The sequence below is a fragment of the Chenopodium album genome, chromosome 12 (genome assembly GCF_948465745.1).
Source record: "Chenopodium album chromosome 12, dcCheAlbu1.1, whole genome shotgun sequence".
Classification (NCBI taxonomy): domain Eukaryota; kingdom Viridiplantae; phylum Streptophyta; class Magnoliopsida; order Caryophyllales; family Amaranthaceae; genus Chenopodium; species Chenopodium album.
In genome coordinates this window covers 51,891,290-51,915,045 of record NC_137845.1, presented here as the reverse complement: position 1 = coordinate 51,915,045, position 23,756 = coordinate 51,891,290, and the positions used below count along the sequence as shown (strand labels likewise).

The following is a 23,756-nucleotide window of genomic DNA, read 5'->3' as shown; positions in this document are numbered from 1 at the left end:
GAGAAGGGGAATGAAGAGGGGAAGTTATGAAGGAGAATGAGTGAATGACGGCTGCGGAGTTAGGGTTAAAATTTTGGGCTTTTGATATGTTAGTTTTTCTTTTTTTATTTTTTAAAAAATAATGTTAAACATATAGAATGGTTAACTAAGAGGGACGATTTATATTACAAGTTTAAAATTTGGATATATCAAATAGAACGATTAACTAAGAAATGCATTCTATATAATAAAATCACAATTTAATAAAAATAATTAAATAAATCAAATAGATTGGTTAACTTAGATAGGCGTTCTATATAATTCTAGAGAACGCCTATCTAAGTTAACCGTTTTGTATCTTGCGTTTCTTATTATAGTTTTTGTAGTAGTGTTTTGAGCATAAAAGACAAAGGTGGGATTATTAGTTTCCATTTTTCCTTTTTTATATGCCCAAAATTGAGTGCATACGAGAGTATAAGACTCATGAATATATTCTTTTGCCCAAAAAATTTAAATGGTTGGATGTAATTTTAAACTTTCTTTGATGTTTCATAAGCTTAATTATTATTTATTTCAACAATGTATAATTCATTGGCTGAAGTTAGGCTCACCTATAACACCCTAACACTCTTTAGGCTATAACATAATATATATATATATATGATATGGGTATGGGACCAATTGTATTAGAAAGTAGACCTCAAGATCTTTCCAAATATATACTATAAGCCAAATTCCGACTTCGTAATAAAAAGTTATGGGTTTCGAAAAATCAGACTGTGTGCCCCAGTGGAATCGTTAGAAACGTTTTGGAATTGGTCCGATTCTAACTGATTCTGTTGATTCTTGGAGCGATTCTACCAACAATTTAAATCGTTTGGGTGGATTCGGATTGTATAATCGTACGATTCTACGATCTGAATTGCGGTATTGCTTAAAACCCTAACTACACAAATAACTTGTATTACTAGACGTAAGGGTGTTTATGGCTTGTTAACGGTATAAGAAGATATTACACCTCAAAAACTTGAATGTTTGGAAGTCCCGGATTCACATTATTATATACTTAAACAATTGTATAGCATAAGTTGCCATTTAAGTGTGTTTTATTTACTTAATTTTTACTCCTCTTATCTTATTGTATGAACTTATTAATAAGTATTATGATTTGTTATAATTGTAAATTGACTTAGATAACCCTTATTAGAACTTATTAGCAATTATTTTTTCAAACTTAATTTTTACTCGATCTTAATAGAAGCCATTTTCATGAAATAAGTGAAAATAAGGATTTAATTCAGATTAGATCAAATTAGACCAGAATCATTTAGATCAGACCAGATCAGAACTTTTAATTATCATTTACGTATTGTTAAATATTGTTAATTGCATATTACAAAAAATTACGAAAATTACATACTTGAAAAGTTTATAATGGGACGACTTTAACAAGATTCATTTTGATTATGTTTTTCTTTATAGATTAGTATAAAATACGGTCAAAGTTTAGTCAAATTATGAAATAAGATTAGACCAAATCAAATAATAAAAATTCAGATCAGACTAGATCAAACCTTCTCTTTGTTTCCGATGAAGAGAACAAGTACTTAGTTGTTTTTTTTTTTTGAAACCAAGTTATACCTTTATTAAATATTAATGGACAATGTGTCCATAGTTACATACGGAGCAATTACAAAAGTTTTCCCACACTTGTTCCATTCCAAAAGGCATTAAACTAGCAAGGTGATGAGCTACGTTATTCCCATCCCTTTTCACATGAAACCAAGAAATAAAATCAAAATCAATGCAAAAAGAAAAGACATCATCTACAATTGAATCAAGATTAGTGAGGAAAGTAGTCGCTTTAGAAAGACGAGAAACAATCACTTCATTATCCTATTCCATCACAATCTTCTTGTAACCATAGCGGCGCACGAGCTTGATCCCAAAGTGAATAGCCTTACACTCAGCAATTTCCGGTGACCAATAGCCTCTAGGGCGACGAACTTCCGCAAACAAGACCTCACCATATGCATTCCTGACCATAGCACCCAAGCCAATCCAACCCTCATCCTTCAGCGAGGCAACACAATTCAGTTGCACAAAATCAAGTGAAGAGAACAAGTCATAAGTTAATGAAAACAAAATCGTATTATAATTTGTTTTAGTATTAGCTTTTGCCCATAGCAAAAAAAAAAAAAAAAAAAAAAAAAACCTTTTTTTTACGTATATGGGCCTCTCCACAAGTATGAAAATGAAACCCTGAAAAGGCAAGCCCAAAAACCCTAAAACCATTTGGAGTACATTTATCCAACTCCATCACATAAAACCACTGAAATGCTGGTTAAATTCTAGGGTTTTTTTTGTTAGAGTGAGCTTCATTAGCAGCAAGGAGAAGAAGAAGAACCAGCCGCCGCCGCCGCCGCCGCCGCCGAAGAACATCCTCTTCCTACGCCGTCACCATGGGTCGTATGCACAGTAAAGGGTACTTCTTCTCCGTTTTTCTGATTTTCTCTCTCCTCTTTCTCTTTAATGGCGTCGATTTCTCATTCTTCCCATTTCTCTGATGTTCTTACAGTAAGGGTATGTCCGCTTCTTCCATTCCATACAAGCGGACTCCTCCTTCCTGGCTCAAGATCTCTGCTCAAGATGTAAGTTTTTGCTTGATTTTGTTTTTGTTTTTAATCGATTTAGTTGATTGTTCCTATTAATGTTTTTTAGTTGGTTTTGAATTTGATGGTATAACCCCATGTTTTTATTCATCAATTTGCATATATAATCAGAAATTTTGAGAATTTTTAAAGGACTCACATACCATTTACAATTGTTTACTTGGGTATTATCTCTATTACGTAAATGTGTAATTTTTTTGGATTATTTTTGATATGAGCAATGTGGTGTGAATTAAAAAATTGATTGAATAAACTCATGTTTATTTTAATCTGGTTACAAGTATTGATAATTTTTTGGGTGTTTTTTGTTGTAGGTTGATGACAACATTTGTAAGTTTGCAAAGAAGGGTTTGACACCTTCTCAGATTGGTGTGATATTGAGGGATTCTCATGGTATTGCTCAAGTTAAGAGTGTTACTGGTAACAAGATCCTTCGTATCCTCAAGGCTCACGGTAAATTTTATATCTTCTGGTCCACTAAACTCTCTCAAACGTTTGCTTTAGATTTGATTTTGTGAAATTGAGTGTTGAAATTGTGGTAGAGAAACTGATGTATATTGGGAAGAACAGGGAGTGTTGCCGGGCAGTTTGTATACAGTTTGTTTCTCAATTTCTATAATGGAAGCTCATTTAAACTATTGATTCTGGAAAGTTGAATGCGTTTTCAATGTGTAGTGAAATATCACGATACTTTTGTTGGGGTATTGGAATTGATATTGGAACGTTTTAGTTTTGTTTTTGTGTAGTGTTTTGTTTACCTGTCTGGCTTGGTTTAATTACTTAAATATGTTGTTTTTGACCCGTATATCTTATTCTGTGGTTTTGAGAGTGGCCGGAAATAGAAAGATGGGCATGATATTTACATGAGATCTTAGAATTTGTTTTAAGGATATGGAAACAGGAAACCATTTGTTATGTTTTAACTTCTATGAGTTGAATCTGCTTTTCGGAACTTTTGAGTTTTTAGATGAGCTATGACTTGACTGACATGAGTATGCACTGCATAATGAGCTTGGCCTTTAAAATTGAGTCCAAGCTGTAGTTGGGTTTATAAGCTCTTAAGTTACGTATTCTTAACATGTTTAATTCTGTTAGACACTAAATATATGAGTAAGTGAATCTTACCTTGTAAGAAAAAGAATCATATCCGTCAATAATTTGTTTGAATCTTACTTTGCAAGAAAAAGAATCATGTCCATGTATAGTTGTTTGAATCTTATTTGTTTGAAATAGTTGCTTGGGCTCATGAAACCTGTTATTAATATTCTCTTGTTTGGATTGGGGTCATTAGGTGGAACTTTGACCATTTTCTCCCCTAATAACTTTAACTATATTGGATTTATGAACTTTATTAGTTGTGCCAAGAGGTATTGTCGTCTTGTCAAGCAATACAGTCACATTACTCCTCTCCCCGTATTATTTATCTATATTTGATTTACAAACTTTATCAGTTGTGTGGTTGTACCAAGAGGTAATGTCATGCCATACAAATATACTATATTACAATCACTGGGGTACTGAACTCATCTAGAAGAAAATTAACTTTGCTCTTGTAAACTGGACTTTGGAAATCAACAATAACCTTGTTAACTGTATCATATGTTTTGGTCGGTACTATTTCACATGGACGTAGTGTATTCAGCTTTTGTCTTTACCTTGCGGTTGCTTGACTACTCTTTATTCTCAATCAGTTTTAGTATCGACTGAAGATTTTTTCTAATTGTTTACTGGTTATGTTGCTTAGGTCTGGCCCCTGAAATTCCAGAGGATCTCTACCATCTTATTAAGAAGGCAGTGGCTATCAGGAAGCATTTGGAGAGGAACAGAAAGGATAAGGATTCCAAATTCAGGTTGATTTTGGTCGAGAGCAGGATCCACAGACTTGCTCGTTACTACAAGAAGACTAAGAAGCTCCCACCAGTCTGGAAATAGTAAGTTTACCTTGCATCTTTGCGTTGTCTATGAAAGATTGTGTTCCTCATGTTAAGTGTACCTTTTAGACAGTTTATCTGTAAATTTAATATTGTTGTCAGTATGCCTAGAAAATAACTAATTGCATATATGAATTATCTCTGCAGCGAGTCTACAACTGCCAGCACTCTTGTGGCTTAAGCATCCGTTTTGTTTTGGATCCATTGAAGTAGAAGAAATGTTATATTCAGGCTGGGCATGTCGTGTTCCAATTTGCTTTGTGGACTTCTACAACCAGTATAATATCGTTTTATATTATGATTAGAAATTTTGTTTTTCCTTAGTAAGTACTGTCAAGGACAAAGGAGATTTGCTTGCATGTCTTGGTAATTTTTGTCACTATGAAGGCATTTAGTTTGTGTTGGAATCTTTATGTTTATTCAAGTTAAATGCATCTTTATTTTATGTCCTCCAATTTGCTAACCAAAGTACTCGTACCTAATTGACACTGATCAAGCAAATCAATATTCTTTTGTTTTTGAGCGAATATTTTTCACACCTGGGGTGTGCTTAACCAGGATGTGTTGTGTGGATATCTTAATGAGTGTTGTGTGGACATCACTTAGGTATCAAATCTGATAATATTTTGTTTTTGATACTTTAGTGATGCACTCGAGTTTAATGGTCATGGCAATCCTTTGGTCCATGTTGTGACTTGTGTTGATGATCATTATGTTTCAGAGGTTCTTAAGGTGTTTGATATGTTTTGGAAACAATCCATGATTGGAGTTATTGACTTTCTCCCATATTCCAAAACCTTGTAAAACCATTTCTAAATATTTATACCAAAATTCTACTTTCGGTGTGTGGAAATTGTGTTTAATGGCTCCAGCTATTGTATTGAGCATCCATTGCATATTTGACATATGTTGGTTAAGAGGATCAGGATTTACATGCTGTAGTAGTTAATTTCTGAGTAAATTTTGTTAAATAAAAAACAATAGCAGCATTAAGCCATAAAATGCTTTTTCTGTACGAAACTTTCACTACTACTATGAAGTAACTAAATTGTCTGAAAGTTCTTCTCAAAAAAAAAAAAAAAAAAAAAATGTCTGAAAGTTAGGACTGCAGATTGAGCTCAAAGAAATTCCCACAAAATAGGGGAAGTTAATTATGTAGGGGGACCTAGATAAGTGGACCTAGGTAAGTGGAAATTCCACTTCTCTTAGTTAACCAAACAATTTATAGAATTTCCTAGAAAGTTTAATTTCATGGGAAATTAATTTTTCAAGGAATTTGCAATTCCTACATTCAACCAAATGAGCCCCTTATCTGTACAATACTTTCACTACTACTATGAAGTGACTAAATTGTCTGATAGTAGGACTGCAGATTGAGCTCCAAGAAAGCTCCTCAATCTACTACTATGAAGTACGTCGTATGAAGTAACTAAAGCATACGGAGTAAATAATTTGTGCATATAAGATAGTACTCCGTATTAGTGTAACTTGCATACAACAGCGTAAGTGAATCAAATTTTTAAAATACAGGAGATTCATTATCCCCAAGTATTCGATAACCAGAAGTCAGAAAAAATGCAAAGTATTCAATTGGTTATCATACATTGCCTGAAGTTGGAGATAACCTTCGGACACAAGATTAGACACCCGGTTTAATTTACTAAAGACCAATAAAAGTCCGATAGGGGATATGCTGAATAAGTGGCCAATCTTCACCATTTGGTTCCCGACATCTTTTCCCCAACTGTGGACTACAAAGACTTATTGTAAGTTCTTGTAGAGAAGAAAGGCTGCGCAACGACTGTGGAAGCGAGGCCAATTTTGGACATTCGTAAATATCAAGCCGTTGAAGCTGGGAGAGGCGGCCAATCTCCTCTGGTAGGCTCGTCAAATTTTTGAGAGACTCCACTTTAAGTTCCCTCAGTGCTTGTAGACTTCCAATGGCTTTGGGGAACAACTGCAGCTTCGAGATGTTTGAGACTTCTAGGAAATAGAGGCTTCTCAATTCTGGCCATGTTCTGGTGTCCCACAAATCCAATTCTTCACAATTGGAGATGCTCAATTTCTCAAGGGCTGGGAGATGTTGCAGTACATCATATACGTGTCTCAAGCTGTCACATTCATATATATTAAGAGCTCGAATGGAAGAACTTGGAGATACCACGATCAAATTGGTGAGCTCTTTGCAGGACCTGATAGATAAAGACTCTAAACTACAGAAATTAATAGAAAAGGAAACTAGATTATAAATTCGGTGAATCTCCAAAGTCTTAAGTGTAGAAAGATTAGTCGAGGAAGAAGATGATGGCGATGGTGCCTCTTGATGTGATGTCAGAAGGAATTCTAGCAGCTTCTCATCGATCACATCTAAACTTAAATACTCAACCCTTGGTAGTATTACAGGAATCGACATCAACTGCAAGCAGTCACATATTCTAACTCGAGATAGGCAGGAGAAGAGTATTAATGGCAGCTGCTGTGAAGTTAAGTTTTGGTGATTTTCCGATATTATCATTTCTCCTTGCCGAGCTTGAATTTCGTTCATCACTCTTCGTCTCGACCACCAACCCTTTAATTCGGACAAAGATGACAGGCACAAATACTCTAAGACAGGGAAGTATGTTGCAGAACAAGGCTCTGCATCATCATCACAACAACATTCTTCTATGTACTCCACTGAAATGTACTCAAGACTCAGGCTTTTGAGATGAGGTAAATTGCTGAAGCGTGGAATTTGCCGGCAGTATATACAACATTCAATAGTAACATGAACAAGTCTAGGGAGTAAGCAAAGTAACCCTTCTACCATCCTAATCGGAAACCTCTCTCCCATGAATTGTCTAACCTTCAAAGATCTAAGGTTTGGAGGAAGCATCAGGCATTCGAACAACTCCTCCTTATCATTACATGTAGGAGTCACGTCATACTCACCATCTTGGAAATCCAATGTGAGACCAGTTAGTTGTGTTTGTCTGCCCAATTCCACCCTTCTGGCTTCTAACACTGTATTTCTGCGCCATCTATTAAATCTAATTTCTAGATTTCCCCTGAGCTCCAAAGTAGCCAGTGCATCTACACCGTTATATTTGCCTACCATAAAGATGTTCAGCTCTCGGAGAGATCTCATCTTCTCAAATCCTGAAGGCATCTCTCTGAAATAGTGGTTTTCTGGAACTACCAGGTGTCTAAGGTTAGCCAATTTGGTAAAACCATTTGGCAACTGTCTAAGAGAATAGCAGCTATCCAGGTTCAACGTTTGCAAGTTCTCTAACTTTGTGATGGAATCGGGAAGAGACTTAATGCTGCTGTATCTAAGATTAAGGTATCTCAGATGTCTCAACCTTCCTATACAATCTGGCAGTGTCTTACCAAAATCTACAAATTTCAAGGCACGTAAGGATTCCAATCTGGAAATCATCCGTGTCAAAACTAACTTATGAGGGTATAGACATGTTCGCATTGTCTTCTTTACTAGAAACCGGTCTTCACGTGTATAGCAACTGGTTGTCTTAACCTCTAGCTCATCCTCATCACCAGCTACATGCAAGGGTAAGTCATGCATTTTACAATATACCTCATTCGTCCCATCAACTTCTTTGGCATCTTGAAAAAAGTTCCTCCTTAGCAACTCTAGAAAGTAAATATCCCCAACTTCCTCAAGGCTGATACTCTCTTCGGATGGCTCAATATACCCTTGGGCCATCCAAAGATGAACCAGCTCATTCTTCTCAAATTCGTAATCTTTGTGAAACAACGAACAGTAAGCAAAGCATTGCTTCAATGGTGATGGCAGGAAATCATAACTCAACTTTAAAACGGGCATAATGTTGTCATCTTCGGTCACCTTTGTCTTTGCAAGGCGGTCATCACAAAACAACAACCACTCTTGCTCAGTGTCTTTAGAGTAAAGGAGGCTTCCAATAACTCTAATAGCAAGCGGTACTCTTCCACATCTACCAACAATATCTTTTCCAATCCTAGTAAAACTAGGACTGCTCTCCTCTTGCCCTTCTTTCAATGCAAATCTTTTGAAAAGCTCCCAAGACTCCTCATCTGTTAGCAGTCCCAAAACGTAGGCTGGACACGTCCCAACAACATTTGCTACCACATTAGAACGCGTAGTCACAATTATCTTGCTTCCCTTGCTACCACAATCCAACAAGCTCTTAAGCTTAAGCCATCTATCCCGACTCTCATCCCATATGTCATCCAACACAAGTAGATACCTCTTGTTACTTATTGATTTTTGGATTTTTGACTGAACTTGTTCCAATGAGAGACCATGACAGTTCAAACCTGTCAAGGAGTTGCAAATTTTGCGCATCACTTCATTCTGATTATCTACCTCAGGTACGCAAGCCCATTTCATGAGGTCGAAATGGGTCTTTACCTTCTCATCATTAAAAACCAATTGAGCTAGAGTTGTTTTGCCAATTCCCCCAAACCCGACAATTGGGATGACAGAAACTCTTTCCTCAGTAAAAACAGGATCAAAGAGCATACTAATTATTTCATTTTTATCATCATGCCTACCAATGATATCATCTGGTTGAACAAAAGAGGTGGTTTCTCTTTTGCTCATCAGATTAGCAAAAGGAAGGTGAAAATCATCTCTATGATCACAATTACTCAGGTTTAGGCCATCCATATCCGACTTGATGGCATCGAGTTCTTGCCTAATAGACTTGATCTCTCGCGCCACTTTTATACTAAACAAAAGGGGACTTGAATCAGAGAACAACAAGCGTACCTTCATTGCCAGGTTTCCTTTGATACGCCGCTTTCTTTGTTGAGCAGTGAAGACATCATCAAACAGATCATCTGCCTTGAAGAATACAGCCCTGAGCCTACGAAGCCACTCTTTGATAACAGCACTGCGCTCTTCCTCATGGCGCTTCTCAGCATCTATAACCCGAGCTTTGATCGTCATAAGGGTTTGCTCTAGCTTCTTCAAGTCATTCCTTGTCCCCCACCACGACGAAACCTCTTGGAATGCTGATTTTCCCAATGATTCCAAGAGATTTTTGGCTATGTCAAAAAGAATTCCCTCGGCCATTTTCGCAGTAACTCTCTTTTACACACTCCCTTCAAGTACACTCTTAGTTAGTAGTATGAGAAAATATATATTGTTGTATTCAGCATACATAGATATCATATTCTTTCTTGTTAGACATGTACAAGTTCAGAATATGATTACATCTTATTTTCTTGGGGCAGAAGTGAAGAATGTAATGCAAAAAATCATCAAAGGTAAATTTGTCGAAACAAAAAGAAAAAGGTTGATATGTTGTATATGCATACTAAAGTTATAATTGTATTATTTTGCTATCAACAATAGGAAATTGGACCTACACTCAACATTAATTTTTTTTTTTTTTTTTTTTTTTTTTTTTTTTTTTTTTTTTTTTGAGGGGATGATATCTTTTACTTTCGGAAAGCACAAACATAGAATTGTAATCAAACTAAAGAACTTATCACAACAGTAGTCCCAATCATGGTCGGTCTTTTTTAAAAGGTCTCAACTATTGATTAACTTAAAGTAAACCTAACTCAAGGGGGGTGGGGATCCTTCTTAAAATGACCCTTAACGTATTTTTAACCGGTTTGATCGATTAATAGTTGTTGTTATTGTTGACCGGTTAATAGTGCCACGTCTCATAGTTTAAAAAAGTTTATCCTTTATCACACTAAACACCAACTTTCACCATCTTTATTTATTTTTTTTCTGAAAAAAACTACTAAAATTTCAACACGTGACAATATTAACTGCTTTATCCGGTCATAAAAAGCCAGGGACTGTTATAAGGACAACCCCCAAAATTGGGATCATTATGAGTTAATTGATGGTTGAGACCTTTTAAAAAAGAATGTCCATAGTTACAACCGATAATATCAAATTTTTTTTATTTTTTTGAAAATTTAATGGTTATTTTGGGTCTAATTTGGAGTTAGCTTTTAGACGTTGTGAGTGTATGTACAGTCCACATTGAAAAAGAAAGTAAAGGGCTTTCATTTCATAATCCAAGCGAGATACTCCTCCTATAGCAAATTGATTTTAAGATGGAATCTCGCTGGATTTAATGGCTCTCTCTTGTGTAATTGTGTTCTCTCCCATTTGTTATAACAAGTACTAATTAGAATTTAGGAGTCGTTGGTACCAAGCAAAGTACCAATACACACTTTGAGTAATTTCTTTTTTTTTTTTTTTTTAATAAAGTGTTTGAAGTATTACTAATTTGGGATGTAATGTTGAATATTGAAGAGAATATAAAGAATGATATGTGACTCTTTGTTTTTGAGTTTGGATGCAATCTTGTATTTAGCATTTAAATACATTCATGTGGAACAATAAAACATAAATTATTGATAGTTAAGATGGTAAGGCATGTGGTGTTCATTCCATGAGGTTAGGAGTTCAAATCTCTTAACGTTTTTAATTTACAATACGGAGTTAACTTGATGAGCCCAAGCCACCCCACTCAACTCCTCCAATAGAACAGCACGAAGGTCCAGAGGGACCGCCTCAAACAACACCAGCTTATCCGACGAAGAAACACCATAGTTCGCCAACCAATCTGCCACACGATTAGCTTCCCTATAGCAATGGAAAATTGAGACTTCCCACCCCCTTCTATGGATAAGGGCCTTACCTCTTCTAATGATATGAAAATAAGGAGAGTTGTTAGGTGTAACACCTACCAACAAACAAACAACCACCTCGCCCCTCAATACTGCCATAAGTTCAGCCTTGGTGCATGTACAAACACCGCAATTCATGGCAAACAACTCGAATAATTCACCATCACATCCACGAATCACACCACCTGCTCCAGCCCTTCCCGGGTTCCCTTTGGCTGCTCCATCTGTATTTAATTTTACCCAACCCACCTTAGGCCTTGCCCAACGAATGTACACTTCCTTTTTACTTCGAATAGCAGCCCCTTGAACTCCCTTGTCTCGATCCATAGCTTCTCTTATCATACCCAATCGAGTATACAGAAAGCTTGCTTGGTCTATAGGATTATCCGGACGATCATTAAAGCATCTCTCATTTCTCCATCGCCAAAGCCACCAACAAATAATCACAAAGAAACGAGGCCACTCTTCCCCAATACTCCCATTCTGTTCATCGATATTTTCCAGCACCCATTCCTTCCAGGGCAAACTATTTTGCACTAGTTGTTGCTGGATATTCAACTTTCTCCACACCAACTTGGCTGCAGGACAAAACCTGACAATGTGTTCTATAGTTTCCTCGACTTCTCCACAAACAAGACATCGAGGATCGTCCGTGAGAGTCCTAAGAAAGCGATTTGCGTTTGTCATTAATCGTTCTTGGACAGCAAGCCACACAAAAAATCGCATTCGTTGAGGCACTTGGACTCTCCAAATCAGTCTCCACCCTTTAATCTCCTCTATGCTAGGAGCTTCCTCATTCTTAATGATCTCGATGGCTGACTTTAATGTGAAACCTCCTGTTGGACTACCATTCCAATAGACCGAGTCCACTGCCTCTTCATCATCAATCACCTCATGCGCTGCTATCTCTCCAAGCACACTCTCTGGCAGGTAGTCTGCAAAGTCTTCGAACCTCCATCCCAAGTTGGGCTCCCACAGTTCACCTACAGTCATGTCTTGTATATCAATTGGAGGTTTGGGGCTAGCATATGAAAGCAGGGGTTCTCATGTATGATTTATGAATGTGCAAATTAGTTAATGAGTAATGACAAAATAGCCTAACTTTGATTTTTCCTTTTTTTTTTTTTTAACTAGAAAATAGTTTAAGGTTACTTGAATGAATTATTGAATTTGTAAGGTTAAATTTTTCAATTGCAATTCAATCATTACAACTTAACAAAATGTGGCAGGGATATGCTGTCCTAACCCTGCCAATACTACTATTATTTGAAAATTTTTTGTATACACCCGGTTTACACTAATATTAGTGTACATCGAGCAATATAAGGGTAGCTTTTAGCTAATTTTAGGGTAAATTTTTGCCTTTTTTAGATAACTTTGAACATAATACAATTTTTATATAATTAGACAACAAGAAAAGTTTTATAAAGGTAATTTAATTACGACATTCAATCACTAATAATTGATTTTTAATCATTTAAAATGTGATTCTTTACTAATAAAGTGTAGATAATTTTAATTTGTATTGGTTTACTTTTATGCATATTAAGGTAATTTTTATTCATTTTAGGGGTAACTTTTGATCACTTTAAACTATCTTTATAATGGATGTACAATAATTATTGTACACCCGATTTTTTAAAAAGTTTGTGCTATTATTTTTGTAAAAACAATTGAATCTCAAAATAACTAGACAAGTGTTTTTGGGATTTTATTTTAAGATTTGTAACATTTTATTTTTTTTATTCTATTTGATTGACGTGAATTGAAATAGTTAATGTTTTAATAACATGCATTCACCTAGCTATTTGACATGTTTGTCGAGTTGAAGTTTCGCCGGCGCCATAGCCACTATACTCTAGTCTGACAACATTAAGATCAATGGTATAATTTTAATTAGTGTATCAATTTGATTAAATTGAAATTAATTGCATTAAATTGAAATTAATTGCTTATTTAACCTAATTTTTATTACAGAATTGGGCTAAAATTGCTATAGCTATGGTTGCTGGGATAGACATTGGAATGATTTGTTGATGTGGATGCTGGTTATGAAAGCGTGGAGTTTTTTAAGTTAGGTGATTTTAATTAATTGTAAATTTGTATTACTCTGTTGATCTACATGTCTATGATTTTATTTTTCCTGTTGTATGATTTTCAATCAACACGAAATAAATTATATTAAAATTATTTATAGATCAACAAATTACGTGAAACTAGATCACAAAAATTATCCATCATATTTGCATACATAAATCACTTGTACATACTTTGATCTTTGCAAATAAACACGATATTCCTAATTACGAGCTTGAAATCTCTGGTACAATAAATCAATGGTTATAATAATAAATTTTTCACATATAGACACAAGGATTTAAACTTTTCTACCTAACAATAATAGGTTGTAACAGGAGAGGTTTCCCTATTATACTGAATTTGCCTTAATATGTGGGGTATAAGCCTCTAAGTACCTTTCCTTACCGTAACAAGAATTTACAAAGTTTTCAGGTCTAGCTCTCTTTTTTACAATACATGCATATGCATGTGGGCAAGGTATTCCTGTCAATTGCCACCTAAAACAACTACAAGTGTTGTCCTTCAAATCAACATCATACCTATCATGGACTGTGTCCATCTCCTACACATCTAACCTGTTAGGGTAAACTGAACACCTTGTGGCAGCCTCTGCCACCCACTCTAAAACCCTCCCAACATACGGCATGAACCTACCCTCATACTTTTGAATTCCCTCCCATTTCTCTACATTTCTCCTTATGACATACCTTCTCACCCACTCAAAACAAGTTACAATTGGCTTGTCCCTAGCCTCTTTAATCACAGCATTAAATGTTTCACACAAATTGTTTAAGAGCATATTCAATTTACTATTTGTGGAAAAAGCAAACCTACACCAATGCCTTTTAGGTATTGCTATCAGAAAATCAAAAGCATCTGGACTCAATTTCTTGATTTCAGCCATATGCTCTTCATGTCCATGCTAAAAATAAACAAGATAAATTACACATTACACTCCAAATCAATAATTTTTATTTAAAAAACAGTCAGATTAATCATTAAAGTGCAAATGCACAAAATTATGGTAAAACAAGCTCATATATTGTTCATGTTGAAACAAGCTAAAGGAAATTTATAACATGATAATGTTTAATTCATACCTTGGTATGTGCCGTAGCTGCAGCCCAAAAGATCTCTTTAAATGCAGTGCCACTGAACTTCAACTTAAAGTTGGCCCAAATATGTCTTGCACAAAATCTGACTTCAGCTTTGGGAAATATAACTGAAACAACCAACAACAAGCCTTGCATGATCATGTAATGCATCTTAGAAGAGTAAAATCTCAAATAAATGAAACAATATTATAATACAAAAGGAAAAAAAAAGAGACAAACCTTTTGTCTGTCAGACATTACAATCAACCCTTCTCTTTTTTCCAAGCCAAGATCCTTCTCTAGAAGCTCTAAAAACCATATCCACCTATCTTGATTTTCAATTTCCACCACAACCCATGCAATGGTGAAGATATTGTTATTCCCATCCTTGCTTACATCTGTTAAAATCTACCCAGGATAAGCTCCTCTAAGATGACAACCATCAACCCCAACTAAAGGTCTACACCCTCTTTTAAATCCCACTTTCAAAGCCTCGTAACAAACATACATCCTTTGGAAAAAGGGAGGGAGTCTGTCTATGATTTCAGCAATTACAACAGCTGATGATTCAGGATTATGCTTCAAAATTGCAAAACCATAATCATAGACTCTTGCATACTCCTCTTCTGCATCACCATACAAAATCAGCTTAGCTCTAGCCCTTGCATACCAAGCCTTGTAATACCCTATATGAACCCCTATATCAGCATACACTCTCTCTATAAATACTTTCAATCTCATATCTGGTTCTCTCCTCCAATCCTCTAGGTACCTATTAGCTAACCACTCTGTAGTCATTTTTAAACTAGAATGAACAAAACCACAAGTGTGGGTCAGCCTCAAACACCTTACTTCATATGTTTCTTCCAATGCCCTCTTCCTCACATGAATCTTAAAAAGACACTTGCCTGTCCTCCCACACTTACACATTACAATTCTACCATGATGTGAATCCCAAGTACACTCACTTCTGTACCTACAAAACACAGTCAATCTCTCCCTCCCATTGTGTAGATAGTAGTAGTCATAATGGTTTTGGATTGAGTGATATCTAATAGCCTTCCTAACCACCTCAACACTTGTGAACAAAAGACCTAATTTGAATTCAATATGCTTTTTAAAATCAATCTCAGGATTAAAAGTTGTACATGATCTCACAAACTCATCTTCTGAATCAGATCTATTAATACTCCTAAGCTCTTGTGAATCATAGTCTACCTCATCTACTAAATCAGGTTGTCCACCCTCTTCAACATCTTTCGCTGATATACCTTTGGTAGAACACTCACTAGCTTGTGTTCCTAGCTTGTTTTGTAACACCCCCTCACTCAGAAATAATTCATCCCTGTAAGTCACATCCTTATCTTCTTCTCCTATGTCAAAATCTACACTCAGATCTGACAATTCTGAATCAAAAACATCCTTTTCTTCTCCATCCAAGCCTTCCTCATCCTCAAATAGATTTATAACCCTTACCCTCTTCCCTTTCCCAAAATCAATCTTTTGCTTAACTTCTTTCTTTGATTTTTTCCCTTACTTGCAACAATTTTAAATCTCTTAGGAGTGGCCTTTGGTTCAGCTTGAGGAGAAGGTTCAATTTGATCTCCTTCTCTAGCTTTAGGTTGTGGTTTGGATGGTGTAGAAAGAGCGGCTTGTGTGAGGAGGGAGGACTGAGATGTTGTATCCAACTTCACAGTCTTACTGGTTCTTTTAGCAGGGGATGTTTTTTCCAGCTTCACATTCTTTTGGGGCATTGTCTGCTTTGAAGGCCCAACAGAAGGAGTAGACAACATATAGTTGGGCCTAGTCATAGGTTTGGGTTGGACATAAGATGAGTATTTGGTTATGTAAGCAGACCTACTTTTGTATGTCAACAATTCATCTATACTATAAACCATAACTCTATCAATTGAATCCCTGGATTCAATTAACATAGCTAGATCAACTTCAGTTTCTATTTTCTTTTTCCCATCAGTCAAATTCTTTCCACGCATCCCAAACCAAACACTAAAATTATTTGAAACCTCCCCTAAAGTTATACTCATAGCATTCTTCACAAGTATTCTCAAGCTTGACAAATTTAACTCTGTCAACCATACATGCAATCTCGTCAACATTTTGCCATCAACATAATCAGTTCTACCTTTCTTGTATTCAAAGTTTCCACCTACCCAAATGTTCATATCTACATATTTTGGTAATGGCCTACAACACAGTAAAAAGAGAAAAACCAAATAATCACCCACATCCAATTAAATTCAAATAAAAACAAAATTACACCCCAATTCTAAACCAATAAACTAGTGCACCACATGATTAATCAATTCAGTACACATTTATTTAATAATTTTGCTCGAATCAAACAAATACAAGGAATTTAACATTATAAAATTAGGGTTTTTGAATTAAATATTTGTACTTAAAAAATCCTTAATTAAGTAAAAAAAATTAAGTTATTAGGGGTCACGATTAGCAACATTTGATGATAATAATGTAATAAAAATTTAGAATACCTTCTATGACCCTTGCGTTCTTAAATATTTTCCATAACCCCCTTATGAGCTGTCGTGCCATTGTCTTCTTGCATTGTGTAATTGTTTGTCCTTTTACTGGAATTACAAGAAATACTATGCAAATGGCTTACTTTTTTTTTTTTTTTTTTTTTTTTTTTTACGAATTTAAAGTTCTAAACCCTTATGAATCATTTGAGTGGTTGGGAAGAAGAGAGAGATTGATGAAAGTGATTAAGAGGGAATTGAATGAATAGAAGCTGACAACTACAAGAATGAGTTTTTGTTCAATGGGTAAAATAAGGGGGTTTGGTCAGGGAGTAAATATGGAGTTTTTTTTTTGGTCATTTCAAGTCTTAAGGCAAGTTGGAGGGAAAAGGACGAAAGGTGGGCCCCACAAACGGCAAGCATACGACCAACGTTAACTGGTAGTGGTAACAAAACAAATACAAAGTTTGTGGTAGTTGTTCGCAAAAACAAAAAATAAAGGTAATTGTTCGCAAAAGTTAGAACTTTTGCGGTATTTGTTCGCAAAATTTCCTTATTTTTAGAATCCTAGGTGACTTTCCTTCCAATTCCCACTTTAATAACCTTAAATCCTTAATGGTATAATTTTGTGGGTGTGTACTGTGTCATAGCTAGTGAATTACGGTATGCCACTTTCATTGCTAGACGAGGTACGAGAAATGAGCAAGCAGTTCTTCAAACTACCTCTTGAAGAAAAGGAAAAGTACTCCTCCAAAGGAGATGACTTATTGGAAGGTTATGGAAATACGAATGTTGTTCAATGTGGAAGTCTCAATTGGAATGATAAAATCATCACTAATGGTGAGACTCAACTTTGAGTATTGAAATAGAAAATGAATTGTTTTTTTACCTCCAATGGTGATACCCAGCTTACTTCTCAATTTAGCAATTCATGTAAAGTCTAATTTCTTAATGGTGAGACTTTTTAAAATAAACTAATGTCACTTTCAATTTATGACATTCCAAATCATATTATAAGTTTTTTTTAGAAAAAAAATAAAATTAAAACTTAAATAAAATAGAAAACATATTATAATATTGATAAGAAGGGCCCACACTTTTTGTCAAATGAGACTCAAAGTTGAGTATCTAAACTTAACAACTTTCTTTTGGAGTTGCTAAGTTTAGATACCAACTTATTGGTATCCTTTGCAAAAAATACTCTCCCTTTCCTTAAGAAACTACCTCAAGTCTCACAATTGGAGATGGTCAAAGGCCCCGTTCTTTAGAGCTGCTCTGCTCTGCTGAGCCCCGCTTTGCTCAAATCAAATCTGCTCTGCTCTGTTCTGCTCAAAAGAAATCTGCTCTGCTCTGCTAGGCTTTGCTCTACTCTATTTTCAAATAATAATTAATAATAACAATAATAATAATAATTAATATTGTATTGATGATAATAATTTATTATTTTGAATAATTATAATAATTATTAGTAAAATAATTTTAATAATTATTAATAATAATGATAATTAATATTTATTAATCATAATAATAATTAATAATAATAGTTATCATTATTAATATTTAATAATTCAAACTATTAAGAATTAATATTTAATAAAATTATTAATTAATAATTTCTAATAATTATAAAAATTCTTTCAAAAAAATAAATAATAATAATAACTATTAATAACAATTTCTTTTATAAACATTTGATATTAGAATCACAATGTGTAGAAACATTATATGTATGTGGGTATTGATTGTTAGTTCATTGGGTTGGATTATTTTTCAAATCTTTTCATACAATTTAAGAATTAAAAAAGAGAGGTTGTTTTCAATTAGTACTTTGTATATCATTATTATATTTAGGGTATAAAATATATGATTAAGAAAAATTTATAAGTAAAATCATTATTACTCATTAAATCATTTTATTTTAAAATTTTTGTGAAATAAATATAAGTAAACCGTTGTATTTTATCTTTCTACTATTAACATATGTTAAATGTGGTATACATATATTTATGTTTTCACTCACCTAAATCAATGGTATATGCACTTAGTAATAGTAATAGTAATAGTAATAATAATAATAATAACAACAACATTAATAATAATAACATTAATAATAGTATTAATAATAATAGTAATAATAATAATAACAACATTAATAATAATAACATTAATAATAGTATTAATAATAATAATAATAATAATAATAATAATAATAATAACAACAACAACAACAACAACAACAACAACAACATCATTAATAATAATAACATTAATAATAGTATTAATAATAATGTTGAAATTTGCTCTGCTCGACTCTGCTCTGCTATCCTGAAATCTGCTCTATTCTGCTCTGCTGAAATTTAATCTGCTCTGCTCTGCTGACCCCTGCTCTGCTCTGCCCATAAGCTCAAAAGAACAGGGCCTAAGTTTCATCTTCAAGTTTATCCCGAGGACAAACGCCAACTTCAATTTTGGCCTGAAAAACCCCAACAATTTAGGTAACATTTTATGAATGGATTTTTTTTTTTTTCTGAATTCTATGAATGGATTTAGCAAGGTTATATTAATGTCCTATTCACTTCACCTTAAAAAAAATACTCCGTAATATTTAGTAAAAATAATTTAAGTTAAGTAAAAATAAGTTTTGTTTAGTAAAAATTAATTCAGTTTAATAAAAATAAGTAATTTCAAAGAAGAAATATAATAGGGTATTATTAAAAATACTTTTAATTTAGCAAAAATAATTTCTATCTAACAAAAATAAGGTGAAGTGAACCGGACCTAAGTTTGAATAAAGAGGTTATCATATGCCAAAGAAATTATATAAGGTAGCAAATAGTTTGTGTGAATTGTTTATACCAATTCATAATTTGATAACTAATACTCCAAAGTAAATAAGTTACAGGACAATCTTGCATGAATATTCACAAAGGAACCAGATGATACTAGAGATGCTATTAAAAGCCATGGCACGTTCCTTGAATTTGGAAGAACCAAAGAGTTTTCTTGAATTATGAGGAGATGAAAATTGTTGACCCTAAGTTTTGATGATGACTCAAAGGAACCTAAGCAAATCCATGTTAGTTTAACCTTCGATTTTAGTTGTGATAGATGACAGGTTTATGCTACGAAATTCTGGAGTAAGAATGAAGCATGGAACAAGGTCTAGATCTGCTAAGGAAGGGATAAAGAAGACAATCAGAAGACGAGTTCCTTGAGTGAGGAACTAAAGCTCCAGAGTCGAAGCTTCAAAGAGTTTCAAGAAATCTAATTTATTTATTCTGTATTTTAGGCTTCTTATGTTCATGCTAAGTACTTTGATTATTGATACGATTAAAGTGGATTTTATTTTATATGATTAAGATTTTATTTTCCATATTTTAACTTGTTTATTTCGAAAATATCTTTTAGTTAAAATATCTTTTTGTTAAAAAGATTTTCTGTTTTTACTTAAGCTTATCTTTTGGAAAATCTGATTTTGGAAAATAATTCTTTCAACGTGTGTTTTACTTTGTCAAAGAGGTTGAGAAATTTAGGGAAGCAGTAAAACTACTTCCTGTTAAATCGGTTTTGCTTGCTGCCCAAGCTCCAACTACTTGCACTTCCTAATTCTAAGGAAGTTGTGGCTTAGTGGAGATTGAGACAGCGACAGTTTTAACTTCCTCTATTTTCTATAAATTGATTTGGTTTTCTGTTAAGCAAAACACACTAGAGCATTACAATATTCTAGCTTTCGAAAAGAGTCATAATCCACTTAAGTCCTTGAGTGTCTTAATACTTAGCATTTAGAGTTTAATCTTGAGTTGTATTGGGTTAGAGTTTGGGTAAACTCTAGAGTTTTTATTGCTTTGAGTGAAGCAAGGAGAAAGAGAGAGTTGAGAGTATTCAACTAGTTGAGGGAATAGTTGAAAGGGAACTTGAGTTCGTTGAGAAACTCGAGTTTAAAGTCTTAGTTTGTAATAGGTTGTTTGCCCTATTATTATTAAGAGTTGAGTTTAAAATCCCTTGTGGTCGTGGTTTTTCTTCTTGATTAGGGTCAAGAAGTTTTCCACGTAAAATCTCTCTTGCACTTTAAGTTTTTTGTTTGAGTTTCTTCACAAATTCCGCAAAAATTACCCTAGTTCCTCTATAATACAATTCATCCCCCTCTTGTATTGTTCATTCGAGTCAACAAAAATGAAGATATGACATTTGCAAGATTTAACTTCTACCCTCGTTGCCCGATGTCGGATCAAGTTGTTGGACTTAAACCTCATGGAGATAGAACATACATTACCATGCTCTTGCTAGACAAAGAGGTTGAAGGCTTTCAAGTCAACAAAGACGATACTTGGTTTCATGTTCCAATCCTTCCTCAAGCTCTCACCATTCTTGTTGGTGATCAAATGGAGGTAATAATCTCTTACTTCGTATTAATGTACTTCCTCTGTTTTTTATATAGTTGCAACACTTCTCTTTTCACGTTTGTCGATGCATGTTTTCAATCGTTAATACCTTTAGTTAGCAATATGTAAAAATTATAAACCTTAGATATTAAAAGTGTATAAATCGAGACATATCTAATAAGATCCCACATGACTATATTTTTACTAAAGTATAAATCGTTAAAACTAGTAAAAGTGAGACATATAAGTAGTGTAAAAGTCAAAGTGTTGTAAATATAAAAAGAAAACGGAGTAAGTACTTTTTTCGTTTAAAAAACACACATATGAGATTCAAGTATGTTGTTTATATTTGCACATAAGAAGTAACAGTATTTTCGAAAGTCCGACCCACAAGGCAGTGGTAAACCCACAGTATGAACGAATCTCCTTAGCAATGCTTTTCAAGCCAAGTAGGGACAAAGAAATAGGGCCACTAGATAAACTAATTGATGAAGAGAGGTCTCAATTATATAAGAGGCTTAAGGATTATAGCCAACTTTACACACAATGCATTCCTCCATTAGGGGAAAGGCCTATCATTAAAGTCAAGATTAATAATCACTAAAATTTTCTAGATGAGTTGTGTGCTTGTATTTTGGGCTTTTACCAAATGTAGTCAATAGATTTCTAGTGGATCCAAATACATTGTAATGGGACTAATGGGTACTAGTCAATTCTCAATTCTCCCATCCCTTATATGAATTGAACTAGTTTAAGTCCCGTGTAATATACGGTTGTTATTAAATTTTATAAAGAGTTACTGCATTGAATTTTATAAAAAATTACTCATAGTACTAATTCAAAATTAAATATAACTTTAATTTTATACCTACCTATACCAATGTCAAGATAGGTGACACTTAGACTTGATTTTTTAAAAAATAAAATTCTATGGATATATATATATATATGTGTGTGTGTGTTAACAAAATGATTTTATTTTTAATTGGATTAAACATTATTGCAAAAGTAACAAAATTAGAAGAAAAAATAGTTAACAATATTATCGAAAACTAAGATAATATAGAGTATTATAGTTTATTAATATTTACCTTTTATATGTTTATTTTTTTACAAAAAAAAATACCTAATATAAAATACTACGTATATGTAAAAATATAACATTTAGATTTATAGGGAGAATTATTATTGTTAAGAATTTTAATTGGAAGAAAGATATTTTGGATTATTATAAAATAATTTCCTTAAAGAATCTGCGTAAAAACTAAAAGTATAATGGGCGGGAAATTTTTTAACCAGGAGATGACATGTGTTTTCGCTTTTAGTATATAGTTATTGATTTTTGTAAATGATTTGTTTTCTTAATTAATAGATTTTTTTTTTGAAAAAAAAAACAAATATAACTAAGGACACACTCGGAGATGACACACGTCAATTGTGTCCGGTGACGATCTATTTAGATATATGGATATTGAAAGAGTATAGCAACAGCAAGTCTCAAATATTTTGTAACCTTTGTACGGTATCACAAAATAGTTATGCTGCAATTCGAAATTGGAAATTTGGTTTGAATATTGCTTGTTTAAAAGATAGGAGTTCTATTATTGTAGTACTCACACAACGTAGTCATAAATCATAATAGGAGAATACCCTTACAAGCAGTAAAAAGTGTGTTTTACTGTGAGCTAAAATCCGGAGCTAGTAAGAAGATTGATTTGGGTTTACCAGATGATCTGATGTTGCCGGCTAAACAACCTTGGGTTGAATCACTTGTCGATCCCCTTGCAAAATCTATATTGAAACCTATTGTTGTCCACTTGTGAGTATCCCACATTAGACAAAGAGGAGAGATGATTTTACTTTATAAGGTAGAGGAGTACCTCCTACTATTGCCAATTGCTTTTAGTATAGAAGCTCTTAAGCCCCGTTTATGGACCAAACTCTCATCCTCCTTGTTTGGGTTGCCCAGACACATTTCATATTGTCTTGAAATTTAACAATCTATCAATAACTAAAGTTGAAGATGAGAAATAATGGAGAGATTCGGAAGGAAAAAAAATATGTTATTGTGTTATATGATAGACTAGTTTTGTGCCCTGTGCGATGCCCAGATTGTTTATTGAATTTTAAGATAAATTTTCAATCTATATCAAATTTTAAAATATACAATTGATACAAAATTAGTTAGGAATTGATGTGCTTTTGTTACGATTTGTTATCTAGTAGGCATGTAATGACTAATAATAATGTTGGTGGAAATTTTCGATTTTAATTTATTACATTAAAAAAATAAAAAAATTAGCAAAAAATAAATTAAATAAAATAAATGTTCAAAGCCCGTCGGGTTGACCCGAACCCAAAACTTTGGACAAGGGTTGAACATTTCTTGACTCGTAACCTGAAGTAACCCAATCCGAGATGATTCATGACCCGACCCTAATTAACAGGTCTACATAGTAATAAAATTCTATTAGATTGTGAA

At 33.8% G+C, this 23,756-nt stretch overlaps 2 protein-coding genes and 1 pseudogene across 2 annotated transcripts; 2 read left to right on the top strand and 1 right to left on the bottom strand.

Moving 5' to 3' along the window:
• Positions 1-2,310: 2,310 nt before the first annotated feature.
• LOC145570606 (small ribosomal subunit protein uS15-like) lies at positions 2,311-5,028 on the top strand. The gene is made up of 5 exons (XM_081629731.1): positions 2,311-2,464; positions 2,558-2,630; positions 2,966-3,104; positions 4,396-4,582; positions 4,730-5,028. The coding sequence occupies exons 1-5, from the start codon at positions 2,442-2,444 to the stop codon at positions 4,761-4,763; spliced, it is 456 nt and encodes a 151-aa protein (XP_081485857.1). The 5' UTR covers positions 2,311-2,441; the 3' UTR covers positions 4,764-5,028.
• Positions 5,029-6,242: 1,214 nt separating this feature from the next.
• Positions 6,243-9,656, bottom strand: LOC145571322 (disease resistance protein RGA2-like). The gene has a single exon (XM_081630377.1). The coding sequence runs from the start codon at positions 9,636-9,638 to the stop codon at positions 6,243-6,245; it is 3,396 nt and encodes a 1,131-aa protein (XP_081486503.1). The 5' UTR covers positions 9,639-9,656.
• A 6,938-nt stretch (positions 9,657-16,594) lies between these two features.
• Positions 16,595-21,878, top strand: LOC145571321 (jasmonate-induced oxygenase 4-like; annotated as a pseudogene).
• Positions 21,879-23,756: the final 1,878 nt, after the last annotated feature.